This window comes from Mixophyes fleayi, chromosome 4, assembly GCF_038048845.1.
Source record: "Mixophyes fleayi isolate aMixFle1 chromosome 4, aMixFle1.hap1, whole genome shotgun sequence".
Taxonomy (NCBI): Eukaryota; Metazoa; Chordata; class Amphibia; order Anura; family Limnodynastidae; genus Mixophyes; species Mixophyes fleayi.
Genome location: NC_134405.1, coordinates 188,983,219 through 189,003,042, shown reverse-complemented (window position 1 = coordinate 189,003,042; position 19,824 = coordinate 188,983,219). Strand labels below are relative to the sequence as shown.

General features: G+C 36.3%; 1 protein-coding gene across 12 annotated transcripts in view; it reads left to right on the top strand.

The window, feature by feature from the left end:
* The window catches only part of FOXP2 (forkhead box P2), a 190,503-nt gene that overhangs the window by 107,917 nt on the left and 62,762 nt on the right, over window positions 1–19,824 (top strand). For 5 of the 12 annotated variants that reach the window (XM_075208997.1, XM_075208996.1, XM_075209004.1 and 2 more), the window contains exons 4-8: window positions 2,537–2,674; window positions 4,289–4,513; window positions 9,392–9,548; window positions 10,894–11,107; window positions 13,989–14,093. In XM_075208997.1, coding sequence (XP_075065098.1) covers window positions 2,537–2,674; window positions 4,289–4,513; window positions 9,392–9,548; window positions 10,894–11,107; window positions 13,989–14,093 — 839 coding nt within the window. The remainder of the gene's footprint in view (window positions 1–2,536; window positions 2,675–4,288; window positions 4,514–9,391; window positions 9,549–10,893; window positions 11,108–13,988; window positions 14,094–19,824) is intronic. The other 7 variants (XM_075208999.1, XM_075209005.1, XM_075209000.1 and 4 more) reach the window with 5 other exon arrangements.

Here is a 19,824-nt window from a genome sequence, read left to right as displayed (position 1 = left end):
AAAATGGTAAATATGCAGCTAACATATGAATAATCAATTATTTTCCTGTGACCTTAAGTAGAACACATATGTTGTCCTGTACCACTTGAACTTCTCCCCTGACACACTAAAACTATTGTCGAAGAGACATGTATATATACACAAATGGTATCACTATTATCCAGCCTGAATAATAACATTTTAAATCCGACCAACTTTGTACCAATTGATTTGTATATATCAAATACATTTAGATTTTTTCCAGTGTAGATTCGCATAGGGTAGTTAACGATAGACAGCGCCAAAAAAATTATGGTTTTAAGTGTGTGCTTAATGCAGTCATGTTTCTTTTTGCAGAACTTCTGTGCAGAACTTCTGTGCAGAACTTTTCCAAGTAGAAACTTCAGAGCTACTGTAGTATTGTGTTGAACATGAGTAGCTCTGATGCATTGAAACAATGCAATATAAAACCACAGTCTACCCGTATGCTACGTATCCATTCCATTATTACATGATTATTACCCTTTTATGGATGTTTTACTATTCATCTGAACCTTAGTTTACCATTGTAAACCTTTATGTAAATATGAAAGTTGATGTGCATAATTCAAGATTCTGTTTATGTTGCCCAACTGTTTTTTATGATGCACAAATGACGGTCCCACAGAAAGTCCAATTTACTAATATCTCTAGACTAGCCAGTTTAAATAACCCCATTTGCACTTCCAGAAAACTGTTTAATCCTGCATAAAACAATGGAATAGCTCAATGCTTATCATTTAAACCCATTTACCTCTTTTAAATATGAGCCAAAAACATCTCCCATATCGTTTTTACATGTTTGAGAATTACCAGTCACAGAACAAGTGGAAAGTTAGTGACACCTTTAATCCATCCCAGAATACCAACCAGTCTGCCATCATTGACAACTCCTCTCTTCCTGCATATACAGTAACCCTAATTCTCTGTAACTGGTGTGTTAATACTACTGTCTTCCAGGAGCTCCATTCAGAGGAGCTCCTAGAGGTTAGCTCTTGCTCTAAACATCCGTGTGGCCCAAACTGGGATTGCTTTTGTATCATGTATCAGCAGATCTGAGGGGCGGATTTATCAAACCTTCTGAAATGGAAAAATGGAGGTGTTGCCCATTGCAACCAAACAGGTTGCTAGCAACACCTCTAATATTCCTATTTAGAAGGCTTGATTAATCTATCCATGAATCTCACTTTACCAGGGCATTGGTGGAATTATAACAATTCAGCACTAAGAGGTGCTCATGGGATAATAAATTTAAATAAAAATATAAAACTGACAGACACACAGCCCCTGTGTCCCTGTACTTTTTGCATATCTATATCTCTCTTCTTCACCCCATTGTTATTATAAATGCTATCTGCACTAATAATGTGGGTGAACAACAGAGATACAGATATGCAGTATTTAGACAGTGATTGCATTCAACTAGGATTTGCAAACTGTTTGGGATCTAAAATTGTATGCTTGTTGTATGATATACAGTCTCTATACTTACATTGCGCAAAAACATATAATTTAATTTTAGTTACTGAGAGTGTAGATTCCATATTTGTCTCTGTTCTACTATTTTATTATTGCTAAGATGTAAAAGGGAACTCCACATATTATTTTTGGTTCATATTACTCAATTGATAATATGACTTTTGGTGGAAATATACATACGTTAAAGTTGTGGCGTCTAACTACCTGTTTGCTGGATATTTTAGCAGACATATATCAAGTGAGTTTAAGAATATTGTACTCACTTCCTAATTCACTATAATAGAACTTGGCAAGCAGCCTCTTGCTGATAGGCTGATAGGCAGTAGAAAATGGATAACAATGTTTGCAAATCATCTTATTAGTAATAGGGGAATATGATATATATTAAAATGACTGGACATGTCTTTTAATCATACTATTATATCTGGTGCTTTATACATGTACAAGATTAAATGAAGAAACACAGGACACAGACTGGTTAACACAACCAGAATGGTTTCTTTTGCATGATACAGATTTGTTTGACTGTAACTCAATTCTAACTTCTGTGAGGTTTGAAACACACACATCTAAACGTTATCCTTAACTTAAGATAAGTATATAAGGTTAGCAAGGCTTATAAAGCTCCTCCCTAATGACTATGTACAAATAAGCATTTCCCTTGCAGGAACTGTCCCTTTTGGGAGTAATATTTACCTGGCAACCTTTTGAGTCAATACATTACCCACTGGGACATGACCATGTGTCGAGACAGAATCTCACCTACAAACAGTTTTGTCTTGGGTTCATCAAAGTAGGGTAGAGGTCTTGGCTGCAGCATTTGAAGCTTGTTAGAGATAATCTCGCTAAGAAAGTAATTTAATGCTCCTCCCTAATGCCTGTATAGAAATAAACTTCTTAATTTCTCACTATTTCCGGGTAAGACATGAGCACGATTTAAGGCAGAGCACAATTAATGTCCATAAAATACATGTAGTCAATAGCATTCATTGAATTTGAACTGAGATTGGCAGTGTTGTTTTTCTTATGTTTGTGGCAGGTGCCTGTTTCAGTGGCCATGATGACTCCCCAGGTGATCACCCCTCAGCAGATGCAGCAGATACTTCAGCAGCAAGTACTGTCTCCACAGCAGCTCCAAGCACTCCTCCAGCAGCAGCAAGCCGTTATGTTACAACAGGTAATGTTGGTTACCTTCATTCAACAGTTAATTTTTCCTGAGTGCTCGAATGTTAGGATTGAATAAGCCCTCTGTCATGTTTATCTCGTCTTCACCTTTTATAGCAGTGTATATCACACGCTGAAAAATAATGTGCTGTCAGGTGATTGTTTACATTGTCATCTGAAACAGAACATTACATTTCTAGACTTGTCAAAGCACACGAAGTGTCAAAGAGAGATGCAGAAGATTGTTGTTTTATGATATATAACACATTACCACTTGTTTTTGTAATAATACGACTAAGGCAGTCTGAGAATTTTCCAGCTTTTTGCATTAAGTGGACAAATAATAGATCTGTTTTTATGTTAAAGAAAGGTATTGCGGCAGAGATTTATGAGGAGTGAATTTGTATGCAGTGAAAAGTCAAGTGGTTATACTATAAATCAGTAGGTTTTTTGAATAATGAGATTACAGAGCAAGGATGCCTGATACACAAATAACAATATACTACAGATATTTACTGATGACACTGATAAACCACACAATTATATCTAACTGTAAATAAGAGCAATAATGGTATTTCTGTTCTTCTACACTATAGCAACATTCTATTATTTCAATGTAAAACCACATATATTTAAGAAATTAAGAAGGAACATAACCTAAAATAATTATACACTGCTGTAGTTAGCATTAGAATGAAGTGTCCATAGCTCACTGGATATTGTCTTACTTCATCCTATTTTAAAGTTTTATGACTAACTACCGTTTGCTGGCATTTTGTCCTGCTTACATTTCGCCCTTTTATTTAGAGCTGTATATCTTTATCATTATGATAAGGCCGACGCTGCTGCCCATTTTTACATAATAACCTGCAACTACTCAGTCATCAGATTCTGATATTGTAAAACTAATCTAAGTCAATACTGTTTCGATTACTGATTATTATTTTAATTGGTTTCATTTTTTATTTAGTTTAACTTTTAGTAAAAATTTTAATAATGTCAGTGATATGTATGTATCATTCACTGATTCCATTCCATGCCCTTGAGGTTAATTGGAATACAATCCTCTACTTTGAAGTTCATCAGCATCTAAATACTCAATCACTGCAAAGCCCAGAAAATATAGTTTGATATAAAACTCACTCATTATTACTAAGACAGGATCTGTAGTAAATGCTACTGAAGATGAGTTGAAAACAAACAAGCATGCAAACAAAATAAACATATTTACATAATTTCAATGCATTTTCATAGATTCTCAGCTTCCTTTTGCCCACCTGCAAATTATTGTTGGCTTTTTGACAGTTTCATTCTTTTTGGAATGTGATAGCTTGACAGTAGAAAATAACTGAAGCAGTGATTTGGCTTTGGCCCCAGGCTGTTACCAGCTTCTCACTGTTTTATGTCACTTGATAATTGATAACACAACTGCAATTTACATGCAGTATATGCATACATGTTTAGGTGATACATAATGCACACATTTCAACAGCTCATCTCTAATAAATTGCTGCTTCTTAGAAAGGTCATTTTAAAGGTGCTGAAAACACATCTTAAATTCACATTCCAGCGTAGCACAGCTTAGGTAATTTGTAATATATGAAACTTTTGCCTTTATTTATTAAAGTCAAAATGGTTTATTCAGCAACAACTACAAGAGTTTTACAAGAAACAGCAAGAGCAGTTACATCTTCAGCTTTTGCAGCAGCAGCAGCAACAGCAGCAGCAACAACAGCAGCAACAGCAGCAGCAACAACAACAGCAACAACAACAACAGCAGCAGCAACAACAGCAACAGCAGCAGCAACAACAACAACCACAACAGCAACACCCAGGAAAGCAAGCAAAAGAGGTTTGTACAATGTCTTGTTAGAACTGAAAACTACTACTGAATATAATTTATATTTATTATGTGAAATTTACATCAGAGGTGTTCTGAATTAGTTACATTTTCAAACTAATTCTAATATGCTAAGAACACACCTTGCTTTAAACAAATGATCCAAGACAGCAGTTACTGTCGCTGCAACCTCATAAATACCAAATCAGATGCCATAATATGGGTAGAGGGGGGCTAATTGTGTATAAAGAATGGGTGGAGCTACAGGGAATAGGTACCTAAAACTATTTAAATCTAAAATATCAATATGCATATCAAATGTTAGCATAGGGGTTTCAACAGTAGCTTATTTTAAGTCATGTAGAAACCCTGGGCACAAAAAGTAAATACTTAGGTGGAATGGAGAAATAATTAATAAGGAAAGGTGAGATAAAAAGGTATGTGATGATATAAATGTTTTGGTCGGTTGTGAGAATTAGGTTAGACGTTATCTTGTCAGACCATAGTTTTGAAAGTGGAATTGATGGTGTGGTAGTACTCAATAGTTAGTTGGTGTGAGTAAATCTACTAGGTAATACAATGTTTCATAAATTATGGGCAAATCATGTGAGTTATGTTAAGTGTTGCCGTTTGAAAGTGTATAGTAGCCTTAGTGGTATAAAAATCTTCTCAGGTAAAGTGCTATATGTTAAATTCCAAAATGCTTTGTTGGTCAAAGACTGACTTTTTCAAGGGTATGATTTTAAATATAAATATAAAATGATATGTGCACATGAGTGCAACAAAAGCAAAATAAATAATGACTATTACTATACAGGAGCAGATTTTTTGCAGTAAACATAGGGGAATATTTATATAAAAAATACATAGTGCACAGAAAATCAGATGCTTACTTTCATTTTATAACCTGCATTCCAAAAAATTACAGTTACTATTTGATTGGATGCTTTGGGCTAGTTTATATATATATATATATATATATATATATATATATATATATATATATATATATGGCACATAATGTTTCTTGTAATTAACTTAAATAACTTAAGTTGTTCACAAGCAAGAGATCTCCTTTAAAAGTTTAGCCATGTTGTAGCATTCAATGCTAAAAGCATGTAAATAATATAAACATTTCCATCTGCAAAGACGGTGTTACTAAGCCGCATAGTATACACCTGCAATAACTTACAGTATGCTGAGGTCTCCTACATGATGAAAATTGGTGGATTCACTCAATGGTGACAGCTTGCTATAAGACACTGTAAACTTGATGGGAGAATAATTAAGGAGGCTCTCCTTCGTGATTTAAGCTTTTTGACTCATCTCAGTAACTGTTTAGTTCTTGATTTCATGAAATGAGTAAGGAAACACTTTTTTGAAACACATTTTTTTCTTTATTAAAGGAAACACTTTTTAATAAATCTGCAATGAAAAGTCATTGTATGATTTACTCCATCCTTTATATGTCAAAATGTTACATTTTCTGTGTAGTTGCACTGTAAGATAGCATGTCACCACTACAAAATACTGATTTTGGTTCTAGGTTGAGAACATAGCATTCTTTACATTTGTTTGTGCAGCTCTTGGTTTACTAATTTCTAGAAATGTAACTGTAAAAATTATACACTTCTCCAAAGGGTGGCACTGTGGTTAGCACTTCTGTCTTGCAGAACTGGGGCCTTGGGATTGATTCTGACCAGGGTGCTATTTGCATAGAGTTTTTAAGTCCTCTCTCTATTCCTGTGGGTTTTTGCCAGGCGCTCTGAATTCCTCCAATAGTCTAAAACCAAATTACATTAATTGCCCATAGTGTTTCTGTGCATGAGTGGTAGGGAATTTAGATAGTAGGCTTTACTGAGGCTGATTATTATCCTTTATAACACTTTATAAAGGATAATAATGTTAAATCAAACTGATTGAGGATACTGCAAATATTGAAAGTCTGGCTGTTGCTTTAACTTTCTATAAATCCCATATCTGTAGCCAGAATTTTGACTTTAACCAGCAATGTATTTTATTTAACAAGATGAAAGAAATGTTGAACTTTTCTTACTAATCTATTCAGCTATAAATTTTACTAAGATTGCTATTTAATACAATAGAAAACTAGCATGTTATCCAACTATAAAATTGATGAAATATAACAAATTATTTTTTTTTCTTTATGATACAGTTCAAGAAGCATGAAAGTTGGCTTATTGTTCAAAAATGGTTGAGCATAAATTTCAAAGTCATGGGCCCCTGATTAATGAACTGCTACTGGAGATTTGGACTGGCGAATAGAAAGTTAGTTTGATGTGCTCATAAATCAAGCTGACAAGCTAGCTTCTCAGGCCTACCCCGCACTTGTCGGCAGAATGCATCAAATATAAACATAATGCAAATATAACATGTTGAAGTAGTTAAATTGATCAGCAGGTATTGTAGACATTGTCTTTAAGCTGCCCATTATGCAAACCTACAGGAAACAGTTTTGACCTCCTGAGGCTTTGTTTCTGTTTGGATTTGTGAATAGAATTTTAGACAGGCATCAACTACAGCATAGAAATTGTTCCCTTATTTCTCCTGAGGCTTTGGGCAATCCACATGACTTGCTCCATTATGCAGTCTGTTTTCCAGTGAGTGCATCAGAAGTTTCTCTTTTCCCCAAACTAAAAAGGAAAGGTCTTCTACAGCAGCTTGTCTCTTTCTGAAGTGTGACTGCCATCTTATATTCTCTTGAGTCCAGAGAACTCTGGTTTGTCTTGTAATGCCTCACAAAATTGGAAGTTATACTTTTTCTAATAATAGGGCAATTCTGTCTCTTGAATGCAGTGCTAGTTTAATGTATTCCAAACATGAGAAAAGAAAGAGCTAACAGGCTATTGGAATAAAAGCTACATCCCAATTTGCTAATAGATCACTGGAGACTGCACTCATGGGCAGCTGTGGATTACACATGCATACTTTGAAAGACACATCTTTCTGTTAAAAACAGTTACCCTAGTATGCTACTTTTAGCTTATGTCAATGCATTTATTATACCACTGAAGGTTATAAATCACACCTCTCTGAACTGAAACACAGTTTTTATATGGTGCTAAGATTTTTTGTCATTTGGGAAATGTAATTTATCAAATCACTTTTTCACATAACAAAGTAACACAGATTTGTTGTGGATGTTTGTAATGCTGTTGGCTAGGTGTGTTTAGGGACAATTACATGTGCTTAGAATGACGTACCTGTCAGCCATAACATATTTTCCAAAAACTTACTTAAAACCAAAATGCTGCAGTACTACTTAGGGCCAGCAGGCAGGAGCTGAAAATATGCTGATCATTCCTATTGAAACAGTTTATGTACCATGAAGTTTTAATGCTATATTTTTGATGGAATTCATATACACTACATGGCTGTTAAATATATTTGAGATTGTAGATTATGTTCATGTTATGTATGATATGCATACATATATAAAAGAATAATGTGAGATTATATGACAGAGGATAACAAGGATAGAAATGAGCCATTTCCATTCTATTAAACTTCAACCCTATTACTGATACTATTAATATTGAATTAGAGTATAATTATTATTACTATAATTACTGTTGTTTTTAATTCATCCTATAGTAGTGCAATTTGCCATGAATTTTTATTATTCTTGCTAAACTGTTAATACATGTTACAATTCTACTCAATTTCTAACCACAAATCTTCAAGATTCTTATATAGTTGTAACGTGTACTGTACATTTTTATACTGACTCTCAACTGTAATTTTGCTAAAAAGTAAAGTTTATAGAGTATTGTGTCCCACTTCATATCATATAGACTATTCCTTATCTAACATATAATAGTCAAAAGTGATGTAGGTGATATAGGACAAAAAGCTGAATATAGAATATCTAAGCATGTAAGTTATTTACCTTGAAATTTGCAGTGACATCAGTGTGTAGAATCACTATTATATAAAGAATGTTAATGTTAAGTTCAGACTTTAGTGCCTGGTGAAGGGACAACAGATTAGAAACACGTTTCAGTGTATATAGTTACCTATACATATTGTATAGTACATGGTGCAACACTCTTTATGCATGGCAATTGTATGTGTAGACACTACGAACCCTTCAAAACTGTATTGCTTTATAGAAATTGGAGATTTCAAGCCTGAGACCCAGACTCTGGCATCTGCACTGACCACTTGTGATACAAGAAGCTCCATCCTTCTAATATAGCAACTGTCCACAAAAATATGGGTAGTCAGATAGTAGTCAAACATTTAATGAGGTCCGGCTCACAAGGTTGACATTTAATTAGTATTTATTGTTATTTTCATTTTTATCTATTTTTATGTGTATTTTTACGTGTATTTTTTGCAAGTATGCATATGTTTATGTTTTTTATTGGTCAAATATAATATCATTTTATGCAATCTTCATGGATATGGTATCCTGTTTATTTATATACCCTCTGTGTGCCTCTTTTCTGCGCTGTATATATTTATTTTTGTAGTCAGATAGTTGGTCAGATTTAGTCAGACACAACTCTTCAGATATTTCAAGTATTTTATTTAACTAGATAAACCATAGACTTAGTTATAGTTGGCTTATTTGCTTTTGAAGTAGTGTCTCTATTGAATTAAATGGGAATGTCTGGCATACTCTTTTATATTATACTTTCAATATAAATTATTAATGTACTTCCTTTTTTAATATCTGTCCTTGGTAATGTATGTTGAGTGAAGCACAACTCAGAAAGCCAGTCTAAAACAGAACTGCAAATATAATATATAGTATAATATATAGTCAGAAAAGAAGAAATTGATCACATTATGTTGTAGCCAGCAGTAATCTAAAATAATGTTGCTGGCTGCTTTCTTATACAGTGTTCTGTCTTTATGTGTTAGCAGCAACAGTTAGCAGCCCAACAGCTTGTCTTCCAACAGCAGCTCCTTCAAATGCAGCAACTGCAGCAACAACAACATCTGCTCAATCTTCAACGGCAGGGACTTATTTCCATCCCGCCCAGCCAGTCAGCTCTTCCAGTTCAGTCCCTACCACAAGGTAAGATCAACTTTTGTCTTCTACTGTCTGTCTACAGTGGTGATAGAAAGTTTATGAACTCTTTAGAATGTTCTTAACTGCTGCATAAATGTGACTTTAAATGTGTTTAGATCTTCATCTAAATAATAAAAATAGATAAAGAGAAACCTCTAAATCAAATAACACACTAAAGGATATACTTTTACATTCATTTATTGATCAGAATGCCCCAACATTAAATTTAAAAGTATGTGAACCTATGCTTTCAATAACTGCTGAGACAGCAATTACTTCAATTAAGCGTTTACAGTGATTGTAGATCAGTCCTGCAACATGCGCTTGGAGGATTTTTTGCCATTTGAAAGAACAACATTGTCTTGCTGTAAGGACCACCTTTTGTTCAGTTTCATTTCACGGACGGATATCCTGTCATTTTTTGGCAGAATTTGCCGGCACAATCCAAAACTCATATCATCAATGATGGCAAGCTGTCCTGGTCCCACTGCAGTAAAAGTCCCAAACCTTAATGCTGCCACCACCGTGTTTCACAGTTAACATGAGATTCTTAGGTTGAAATTCAGTTCTTGGTTTTCTCCAAGAGCTTGGTTTTCTCTATTATAAACTCACCTGACAGCACAACATTCTTCCAGGAGTTATCTGGTTCATCCAGGTAGTCCTTACCAACTTTAAATTGACAGCACTGTTTTTCTTGGATAGTAGCTTTCTCCTTGCTTTACTCCCATGCACGCTATTCTTGTTCAGTGTTTGCCTGATGGTGGACTCATGAACACTGACTTGAACTAGTGCAAGAGGCCATACTCGCTGTTTTATGGCTTTAAACTGAACTCTTATTCCACCTCACCTTAGCTTCTTGCATAGTAAACGAGGTCATCAGTAAAAATCAGTGTTGTGTTGTAAATAATCATGGTGACGTTAGTACATCCTATATCAAATATTATGATTAACTTTTATCGCAACTATTTGGGGGTGTGTTGTGTCAATGCCACTCAAAGAGACCCTTTATGTCTTCAGAGACCTACTCTGGGTGACTAACTCTGCGCATAACACTGCACAAACATGTGCAGCTAATGGCAAATATGATTTTCTGTTGGAATCTAGTTGGTCTTAGTACAAATGACCTTAACTTTGAGTCCGTACACCATGTTTAATAAGTAACAAATCTTTTTACAAGTGGTACTGATGAACCATGGGAATGTCATATACAAATAAGAGACTGGTGGGCTTTGTTCAATTCAGAATGTCACTACTATTTTTTCTACAAGTCCAGTAATAATATGCAAGATGTTACAAGACTAGTTTGTATGATTAGTTTGTATGATTCTTAAGGCATTGTTTCATTTTGCAGCTGGTTTAAGCCCTGCTGAGATTCAGCAATTGTGGAAAGAGGTGACCGGAGTTCACAGTATGGAAGACAATGGCATTAAACATGGAGGGCTAGACCTCACTACTAACAATTCCTCCTCTACTACCTCCTCCACCACTTCCAAAGCATCACCACCAATAACTCATCATTCCTTAGTGAATGGACAGTCTTCAGTGCTAAATGCAAGACGAGACAGGTAATTCTGATTAGTGTTTGCCTCTCTCAAAAATTGTCTTTTATGAGTAGCGTTGAATCCTGCTGATTCAAATAGCTATATGTACATTTATAAAGAATGTTATTTTGATTTTCCTGTAGGAACAAACCTAACTGAAGATAAGTTTGCTAATGTTATTTCTTCTACAAGCTAGCAATTGAAAAATAATTACTTATATATTCAATGTTAAATGAATGCTAAGCTCAAACATTTTCTTTCTTTATTTGTGTTGTTGTCCAGATCAGTAAATGTGAAATTATTACCTGTTTTATGTTCAATTGTTCGATAGAGATGTTTCTGTGAGAGACAGTAAAGATCAATTACGAACCACAAAAGTTAAAAACCACAGCACAATTTATGACTTTGCTACTACTTTTGTGGAGCTACAGTTTTAGGAGGAAGCACAGTTTGCACCGGCCAACAGTATTTTGATTATTGAAATTAGAGAAAGTGGTGGATTTTCTCTGCTTTGCGGGAGAGTGCACTCCCTATAACTCCCCATAAAAATACTTGACACCTCAGATGGGTTAGCGAATGGTTCTTGTCCTGTACTTTTAATTTGGCAAATTTTGAGATGTCCATTTGCACTTTTGCAGGAAAACCAATTTCTCTGTGCACCTCAACCAACGTAATAAAAAGCTTCAAACACACTCAAGTGACACACATAAATAAAAATACAGTGCCCATGTCCACTCACTATCATGATTAATTTAAGACATAAATTAACTAAGTAGAATTTCAGAAAGAAAAGAAAAAAATAATTGAATAAAAGGGATGGTCAGTTTTTTTCCACCAATACACATTTTCAGGTGGATATGCAAACCTAGCCTGAGATTGTTTTTCTGGGGGGATAGGAAGTGGGCATGCAGCTTCAAATGTGCTATGCGGACAAGTATGTAGGCTTACATACATAAAGAACTTTTATAGATATGCACTTTTTGTGGTGCATAAATGACCCATAATGAGTTGTTTTTAAACACAACAGGAATGCATGAGTACTCCTCGTGGTTCCTTTCTCTCATGTCTTTCTTACATTCCTCAACTCTACTAATATTTGATAAGAAAGTAAATTAATTCTACATACACTAGGATGAGGCAGTTGTAAAGGTGGATGTTTTGAGTACACACATAGAAGGTCTGGAAAGACAAGAAGAACAATGGTAGTTGGCTATTTAACTGCTGTTTTAGAATATATTTGAAGTCTTTATCTTCAAATACTGCAAATACTCCAACTCCGATATATAAATCATAAAAATGAAGAGTATGAGTTTCAGACTGCATTTCTTCCAGTGGTTTTATTAACATGTACATTTATGCACATGGAGAAACTTTAATTCAAACTAGCAATGCAAATGGACACTGGTTCACTTACTTACATACTGTTTGTGACATATGGAGTTTCAACATAAAGTAGCACATTTTCTCCATGTTGTCATGTGTTTAGTTGAACTCTCTGTATGTTACTATCCAAGTTAATAAACAAAATGATTCATGGATACTTAGCCTTTTAGAAAAGAGGATTAAGAATCCACAGTATAGAAGATACCAGCCTGATGTTGCAATTTCTTTTGATAGAATTTATTGAAATAAGGGAAAGGTGTCGACGAGGCAAAGCTCCATTGTCATACTGATTATGTAGGAACCTGCTGTGTGCCTATAATGAGGCAACCATAGGCAGCTGTTTCAGGCAGAATGTTTTAGGGAGCATAAAAAAAGGGAATTGCCTGAGGCCTTAGGCGGCAGAATAACTAGCTCACCCCTTTTGCTAAGATCATTTTCTTGCACTATTTCACTCCTCTCACTATTTCTCCCAGTGCAGCGCACATAGATCCCCCCATTGGAGACACCACCTATTGCAAAGACATTCTTCTGTATTTCATAGGGACACCCCCTGTACAGCGAAACATGTCTAAAGGGGGAGTCTTTGTGTAATGGGTGACATGATGGTCTCTGTGCAATAAAGGTGTGTTTCTGTGCAATAAAGGGTTGTCTGTGAAAAGGGTTCATCAAACTTCCATTGCTCAATATATATTATAGCCTGAGGCAGAAGCTGTATTATACACTGGTCAATGAAGAGAGTGCAGGTGGGTTAGGGGAGCCCCAGGTAAGATTTCTAGCTATACCACTGGTGATTGCTTATATTAACTGCCAGTCAAACAGAGCAGAGCAATACATAATTGGTCATTGTCGGTGGATAGTGCATATATCAGTGCCTATAGAAACATGTGCTGTCCAAAAGCAGTTGCCAACAGTAAGATGCTCTGGTTTATTGCCAGTAATCATATGCAATCACTACCAACAGCAGATCAATGTATATTCATGGGTAGTTAGTTGGCCTACTCCCAAACAATACTCTCTATCTCCCACATGGTAATTCCCTTACAAAGGGTTTGGCTTATATGAGCAGGGTACCAGCCATTCTCCTTATCCTGTATTATTGTGGTGACCCATGCAAGACTGGTGTCTTGGGCTTTTTTTAATCAAAATTTTGGAAAGGTGTATTATTATTCCTTTTTAACGTGACCTAAACTAAATAGGAAAACAGCATATTTCAATGGTCTTACTAGGTTGTGGGCTAAGTACTATAGATAGGTCGTATGTCAGAATTACCATGCACTGTTTTATAGTAATTTTTTCATCCTTTATTAGAAGTCCTCTTTGGCTCTATTTCTTCCCTAATTGGAACATCATCCTGCCTTGGCAGTTAAACTATTCAATAGAACGATTACATTTTTCTGACTGCTCTGAGCTGTATTGACCTGTTTTGACCTGTTTGTCAGTGATCGTAACCTGACAGGCGCTAGCAGCCTCCAACGATTATGGCTTTTGAGATTAATCGGATGCTATGCTCTTTTTACTACAGCTCATCACATGAGGAGACTGGGGCTACGCATACCCTCTATGGTCATGGTGTCTGTAAGTGGCCAGGCTGTGAAAGCATTTGTGAAGATTTTGGACAGTTTTTAAAGTAGGTTAACTTTCACATTTTCATGGGAAGTGATAGTGAAACAGTGCACACAAATGAAACATATAATATATTGTATTTTTTGTGCCTTCAAATGCTCAATTGTTGTGTTTTCCACCATTATCCAACATAAGCTTTATAAGTCATCCAGCAGCTGCCTTTTTTGACTGAGTAAGCACAAGTTCATTAATTAGGGGTTGAGCACTTTCCACATGACCATGTATGCTGTTTGTCTTAATAGTACATTTTGCAATTTGATTATGGAATCCCCAGTATCACTTAAACGTTGTTCATTCTTTTTCAAAGTGTTACCATTAAATTTTAGCAGGTTTATTTTTTTAAATAAATTACCCACTACAGATGAAATAAATGTGACCCTTATGTGTAGACATTGTAATCCCCAGTGTAAACTGTTTTACAGTATTAACCTTTCCCTTGCAAGGATGAAAATCAGAGCATCCTTTATTGTTCGTCACAAACTGAAAAAGTCCTAGTTTAGAACTTTTCACTTAAATACCTACAACAGATTTGCTTAGTTGCTAAATACTGCAGTGTGTTCTGTGTTTCGTGCCCTTGGTAAGTTGGCGCTATGTCCTCATCTGACATATTTTTCTGCTGTTCTTTTATTGTACATTTTGACACACACAATAACTTTCCAAATGTAAAAGTGTATCTAGAATAAACATATATAAATGAACTGCCAAAGGGTTTTTTCTTTTCAAGATGAGTAACTTCACAGGCTGAAGATCTTGTGTTGTCATGGTGCGGTTAACAGGGTGAATGAACTGTTTCATGCTTCATCAACAATTAAGTTAATTAGCTTATTTGAAATGGCACTGCTTTGTTGCCAGGATGTTGGCAGAAACATCAAAAAGATGTGTTTACAAATGGGAGAATATCTGTGGGATATAGGGCTGAGACATCATAACTACAAAACATAACAAGAAATGGATAATAATGGCAGTTGGGTAAATTAAATGCTGCTCTTTTTATATATAAACATTGAATCTTTAGATTTTTTTCAAATCCCTTTATTTTGTCCACAGGCCATACAGAGTTATGATAAATGAGAAGCATACTTCTCAGATATATAAATGATCTTTCTGCACTCAGAACTGTTTCAAAGACCTTACCTAGTCCCAAGCTTACTTAGAAGCCCTGAGTTTGGTGCAATCCCACCTGCATTTGAATTTCAGTGTCTGTAATACATCTTTGTTCTGGTATAGGGAACAGATTAGTGGGTAATATGCTTTTAAATGGCACTGTTAGCATTACACAATTAAACGTTTAAAGGCTTCTTTAGTCACAGATAGAGACCCTCCATCATTTCGCTCTCTCTAACATCACCCTACAATTATATTAATGGAATTTAGCATCATTGGTAAAGACCAGGACTAGTTTTCTAAATGCTACTCGCTATAATTGTAATTAAATTGTAAAACATGTTTATTGGGCACACCAATCATACACCACCTCATTTTATCTTAATTTTATTGCAGTTTACTTAAGTTGCAAGTTCTACTTGCTGAGTAAAATAAAAATAATTACATGTCTGAGCAGTGGCTTTGTTCTAAAGTTGTTAATTAGTTAGGTTGAGCAAGCAAATATTATTATGTGACTACTTTGTGCACTGTTTATATTAAAATTATGTTATTTCTCCTCTTGTCTCTATTGGGCAATCATTATAAATACAGTACCATTCACCCACCAATAATTTAAATACAGGAAGAAAGGTTTATGTACAAAATAACTTATGGTGCTTCTACCATTTAACAATATTTAAATAGATAAAAGCAAAATCATGACAGCTTTGTCTAATGTTCAAGGGCATAGCATTTTAATGTTTTCAAGCTATCCTTTCAGAGTCATATACAGAGTTATATTTATATACATTCAACGGCCATTTTTATGCTTTTCAAGATACCACTAGGAATTTGTGTAAAATTCAGGATAGAATAAACTGAGAGACATGTCTAAAATACCCCAGACTTCAAGTACAGTAATGGAAAACACACAAGGCACTTTGCAATTGACCATATAGGATTGTTTCAGCATATAAACTCTACACATTGTGAACTTTCCATGAAAAGTCACATATGTGCAATAAATTAAAATGTTAACTTTTGGGAAAAAAAAGCTTGTTCTTTTATAAGTAAACATATGCAGTCCTATATACTCAGGGCATGTGCCGTGAGACCCCTTTGTCGGAAGTGGCTTCACTAGACATGCGCTGCACGGCCACAACCCCACACCTATTCCAATATGTGCTCTGCTTGTTGTGGAGCGGGAACACGGAAATTAAAGTGGCACATCGACTGTGCAAAAAAAAATCTTCGGCACAGGCAGGCTTGCAGGGCACCTCAGTAAGCTGATGCCCTCCTGATTTGCTTACCAGGCTTACTGTGTTTCACTGCCCCTGTTTATACTGTAAATACAATATTTTGTACCATTTCAGTTACTAAAACATAATCTTCTGTACACTACAGAAAACCAAACTTGTTTTAATACACTGTTTCACACCATATCTATAGCCTATGGGCCGATGCTGAGTTTTGAGCAATGCAAAAAAAAACAGGAGCAAATTTGCACCTTGGCAAAACCATGTTGTATTGGAGCAGGAGGTCAATTTAAAATGTGGGGAAAGATTTATAGTTGGGATAGGGCATGTCCTAGATCAGCTTAAATTCCAGTGCAAAATTAAAGCTTATCAGGTATATGTGTGCTACATAAAAAGCAGCCAGTATCTTCCTTGCGTGCAAAATAATAAATTAATTTGCACCCCTAGCATTGTAACACGGTTTGTCCAGGAACAAAGTTACTCTTTTTTTGTTTCTTTTCAAATTATATAAACAGTTTGCATTTAGCTAAAGGGTGATAGCATTCATAATTATCTTGTGAATTTATATTTAAACGTGGGATTTTATCATCCAACTTTTCTTCTTTACACTACAAAATTTGATATAAATGGTGAAATGCGCAATTAAATTGCTCAAGTAACTTGTTATCACATATGTGATATATAAATGACAATTGTAAAAACAAATAGGGTTCCCTAAACCTACAATTGCAGTGATACTAAATTATAATATATGTTACGTACAGTTACATGCAGATATTTTTGTATAAACATATTTTATTTTTTATGTTTTAACTATTGCCATAAAATCTATGGAAATAGAAGTAGGCTGTGTGGTTCTGACTCAAACTCCCTTCATACTCAAAGATACAAATGAAAATGCGATTCTTTTCATAAAATATGTGTACTATGTTTTTGTAACAGAAAATAATTAGAGCTGTTCACTGACCCCCGTGTTTTGGTTTTGGTTTTGTATCTGAATTAACTTTGTGTTTTGGTTTTGGCAAAACCGCCCTCGCATGTTTTGGTTTTGGATCCCGATTTCTTTTCTAAAATCCCCAATTTTTTTGGGCTAAAATCACTTTATTTGGCTCTTTTTTTATCCCTACATTATTAATAACCTCAATAACATTAATTTCCAATCATTTCCAGTGAATTTTTGTCAAGTGACAAGAACACTGCTACCCTTCCTGTTTCTGTATGACCAATGGCACTGAGCAATGGCACTGGAGACTGGAGAGTGACAAGTACACTGCTACCCCTGTTTCTGTGTGAGCAATGGCACTGGAGAGTGACAAGAACACTGCTACCCCTGTTTCTGTGTGATCAATGGCACTGGAGAGTGACAAGAACACTGCTACCCCTGTTTCTGTGTGAGCAATGGCACTGGAGAGTGACAAGTACACTGCTACCCCTGTTTCTATGTTAGCAATGACCCTGGATCTCCTGGGGAGGGAGGTACTTATGGAATCCAAAATTTGCGAGATCCGACAATGCAGCGATGACGTGTTGCCTTGATTCAGATCCGAGGATGCGTGAAAGTAACGAGCTGGCTCGCGAGCCTACTCGGATCCCCTAAGTTCGAGTGGGCTCGGTTTTCAGAAAACTGAGCCTGAGCATCTCTAAAAATAATTCCAGGCAGAGAATACACCATTATGTTCAGCAGTGCATAGCAATGAGGACTAGTGAAAGGGACATATTCAAGGTAATTCACGGTACCTCAACCCCACGGATTTCCGTACGCACCCCATAGGGTTTGCAAAGGAAAATCTGTTATTGTGATACCGTATTACCTTCGGTAATGCACACTCTGCATGTTACCACGATCCGACACCTAATTGAATATGCCCCACAGAATCTAGATGATATATTGAACATGTGAGACATATAAGCTATATAGATGTGTAATATTGATATTAAAATAATAGAAAAATACAATAATATAAAACTTGTTTCGTGACACCTATCATTTAATGAGAAATGATGTATCCTTGTTACATACCGTATTTCCCCATGTGTAAGACGCACCTTTTTCCCAAAAATTGTGGGTTTAAAACCTGGGCGCATCTTATACAGGGGTAGCGGGGATGAGGGGGGGGCAGCGTTACAGTGGCAGTGGGAGGGAACGAGGGGGAGCGGGGCAGCGTTACAGTGGCAGCGGGGGGGATCTCGAGGGGAGTGGGGCATTGTTACAGTGGCAGTGGAGGGGATCGAGGGGGAGTGGGGCAGCATTACAGTGGCAGCGGGGGTGATCGAGGGGTAGCGGGGCATTGTTACAGTGGCAGCGGGGGGGATCTTGAGGGGAGTGGGGCAGCGTTACAGTGGCAGTGGAGGGGATCGAGGGGGAGCGGGGCAGCGTTACAGTGGCAGCGGGAGGATCGAGGGGGAGCGGGGCAGCATTACAGTGGCAGTGGGGATCCAGGAGGAGGGGGACAGCGGTATGCACGCATCCAGGACGAGGGGGTCACAGGTACAATGGCAGCGGGTGGGGGGGGGCAATTTCAGGGATAGTGTGCTGCCCGGCTGCTCTGATCACAATCAGAGCAGCCGGCCATTACACTCTCCCTGCCTTTTTTGACAGCTACCGTAATATATATTTTTTTCAAATTTCGGGGCCATAATTAAGGTGCGTCTTTTACATGGGAGCGCCTTATACAAGGGGAAATACGGTATGTTGTATAAACACAATATCTGCTGTGTGATGGCATATATTTTGTTGTGGAGGGGTGGATAGTATTTATGATAATAATCTTTGGGAGTATCCAATAGGACTAAGTAGGTGGATTCACAGGTGAAGGTGGATCACAGTCGATTAAATAGACAGTATGCCATTCCCAAGAATTATATTTAGCATTGGTAGAGAAACCCAGAGGAAGACAGCATGTGCGACTCCAACGCTGTAACAGAGAGTACTTCATCCTGTAGGGTGCAGCATTCTTTACAGGAAAGGGAATTAAGTGTTTTTGGAGGTAGGAAACAAATTTCTGTAGTTCTCTCTATAGATCATTTTAAATAATTTTGTTCTGCCAATGGAGAAACAGGGCTGTGGTCTTTGTTTCTAAAATGTATTAAAGAGTTAATTGAGTTTTGAACAATATCTACTTACTTAAAGCTGATTCCCTCATCTCCCCTCCCTGTTAGTTGAAGCAGAGCCGGAGTGTTTCTTCTTTATAACATCCACCTAAAGCACAGAGCAAAATGGTGTTAAAGCAAATATGACATTATAAAGAGAATACCATAAATTGTAATGAATACATTTTATGCATCGGTTGTGCCTGCTAGTAACTAAAGGTGACGTTATAAAGGGGAGTGGTATAAAGAGTAAGCACAATACTACAATATATCCTGTTATTTTCAACAGAGCCCTATAGCGTTGTT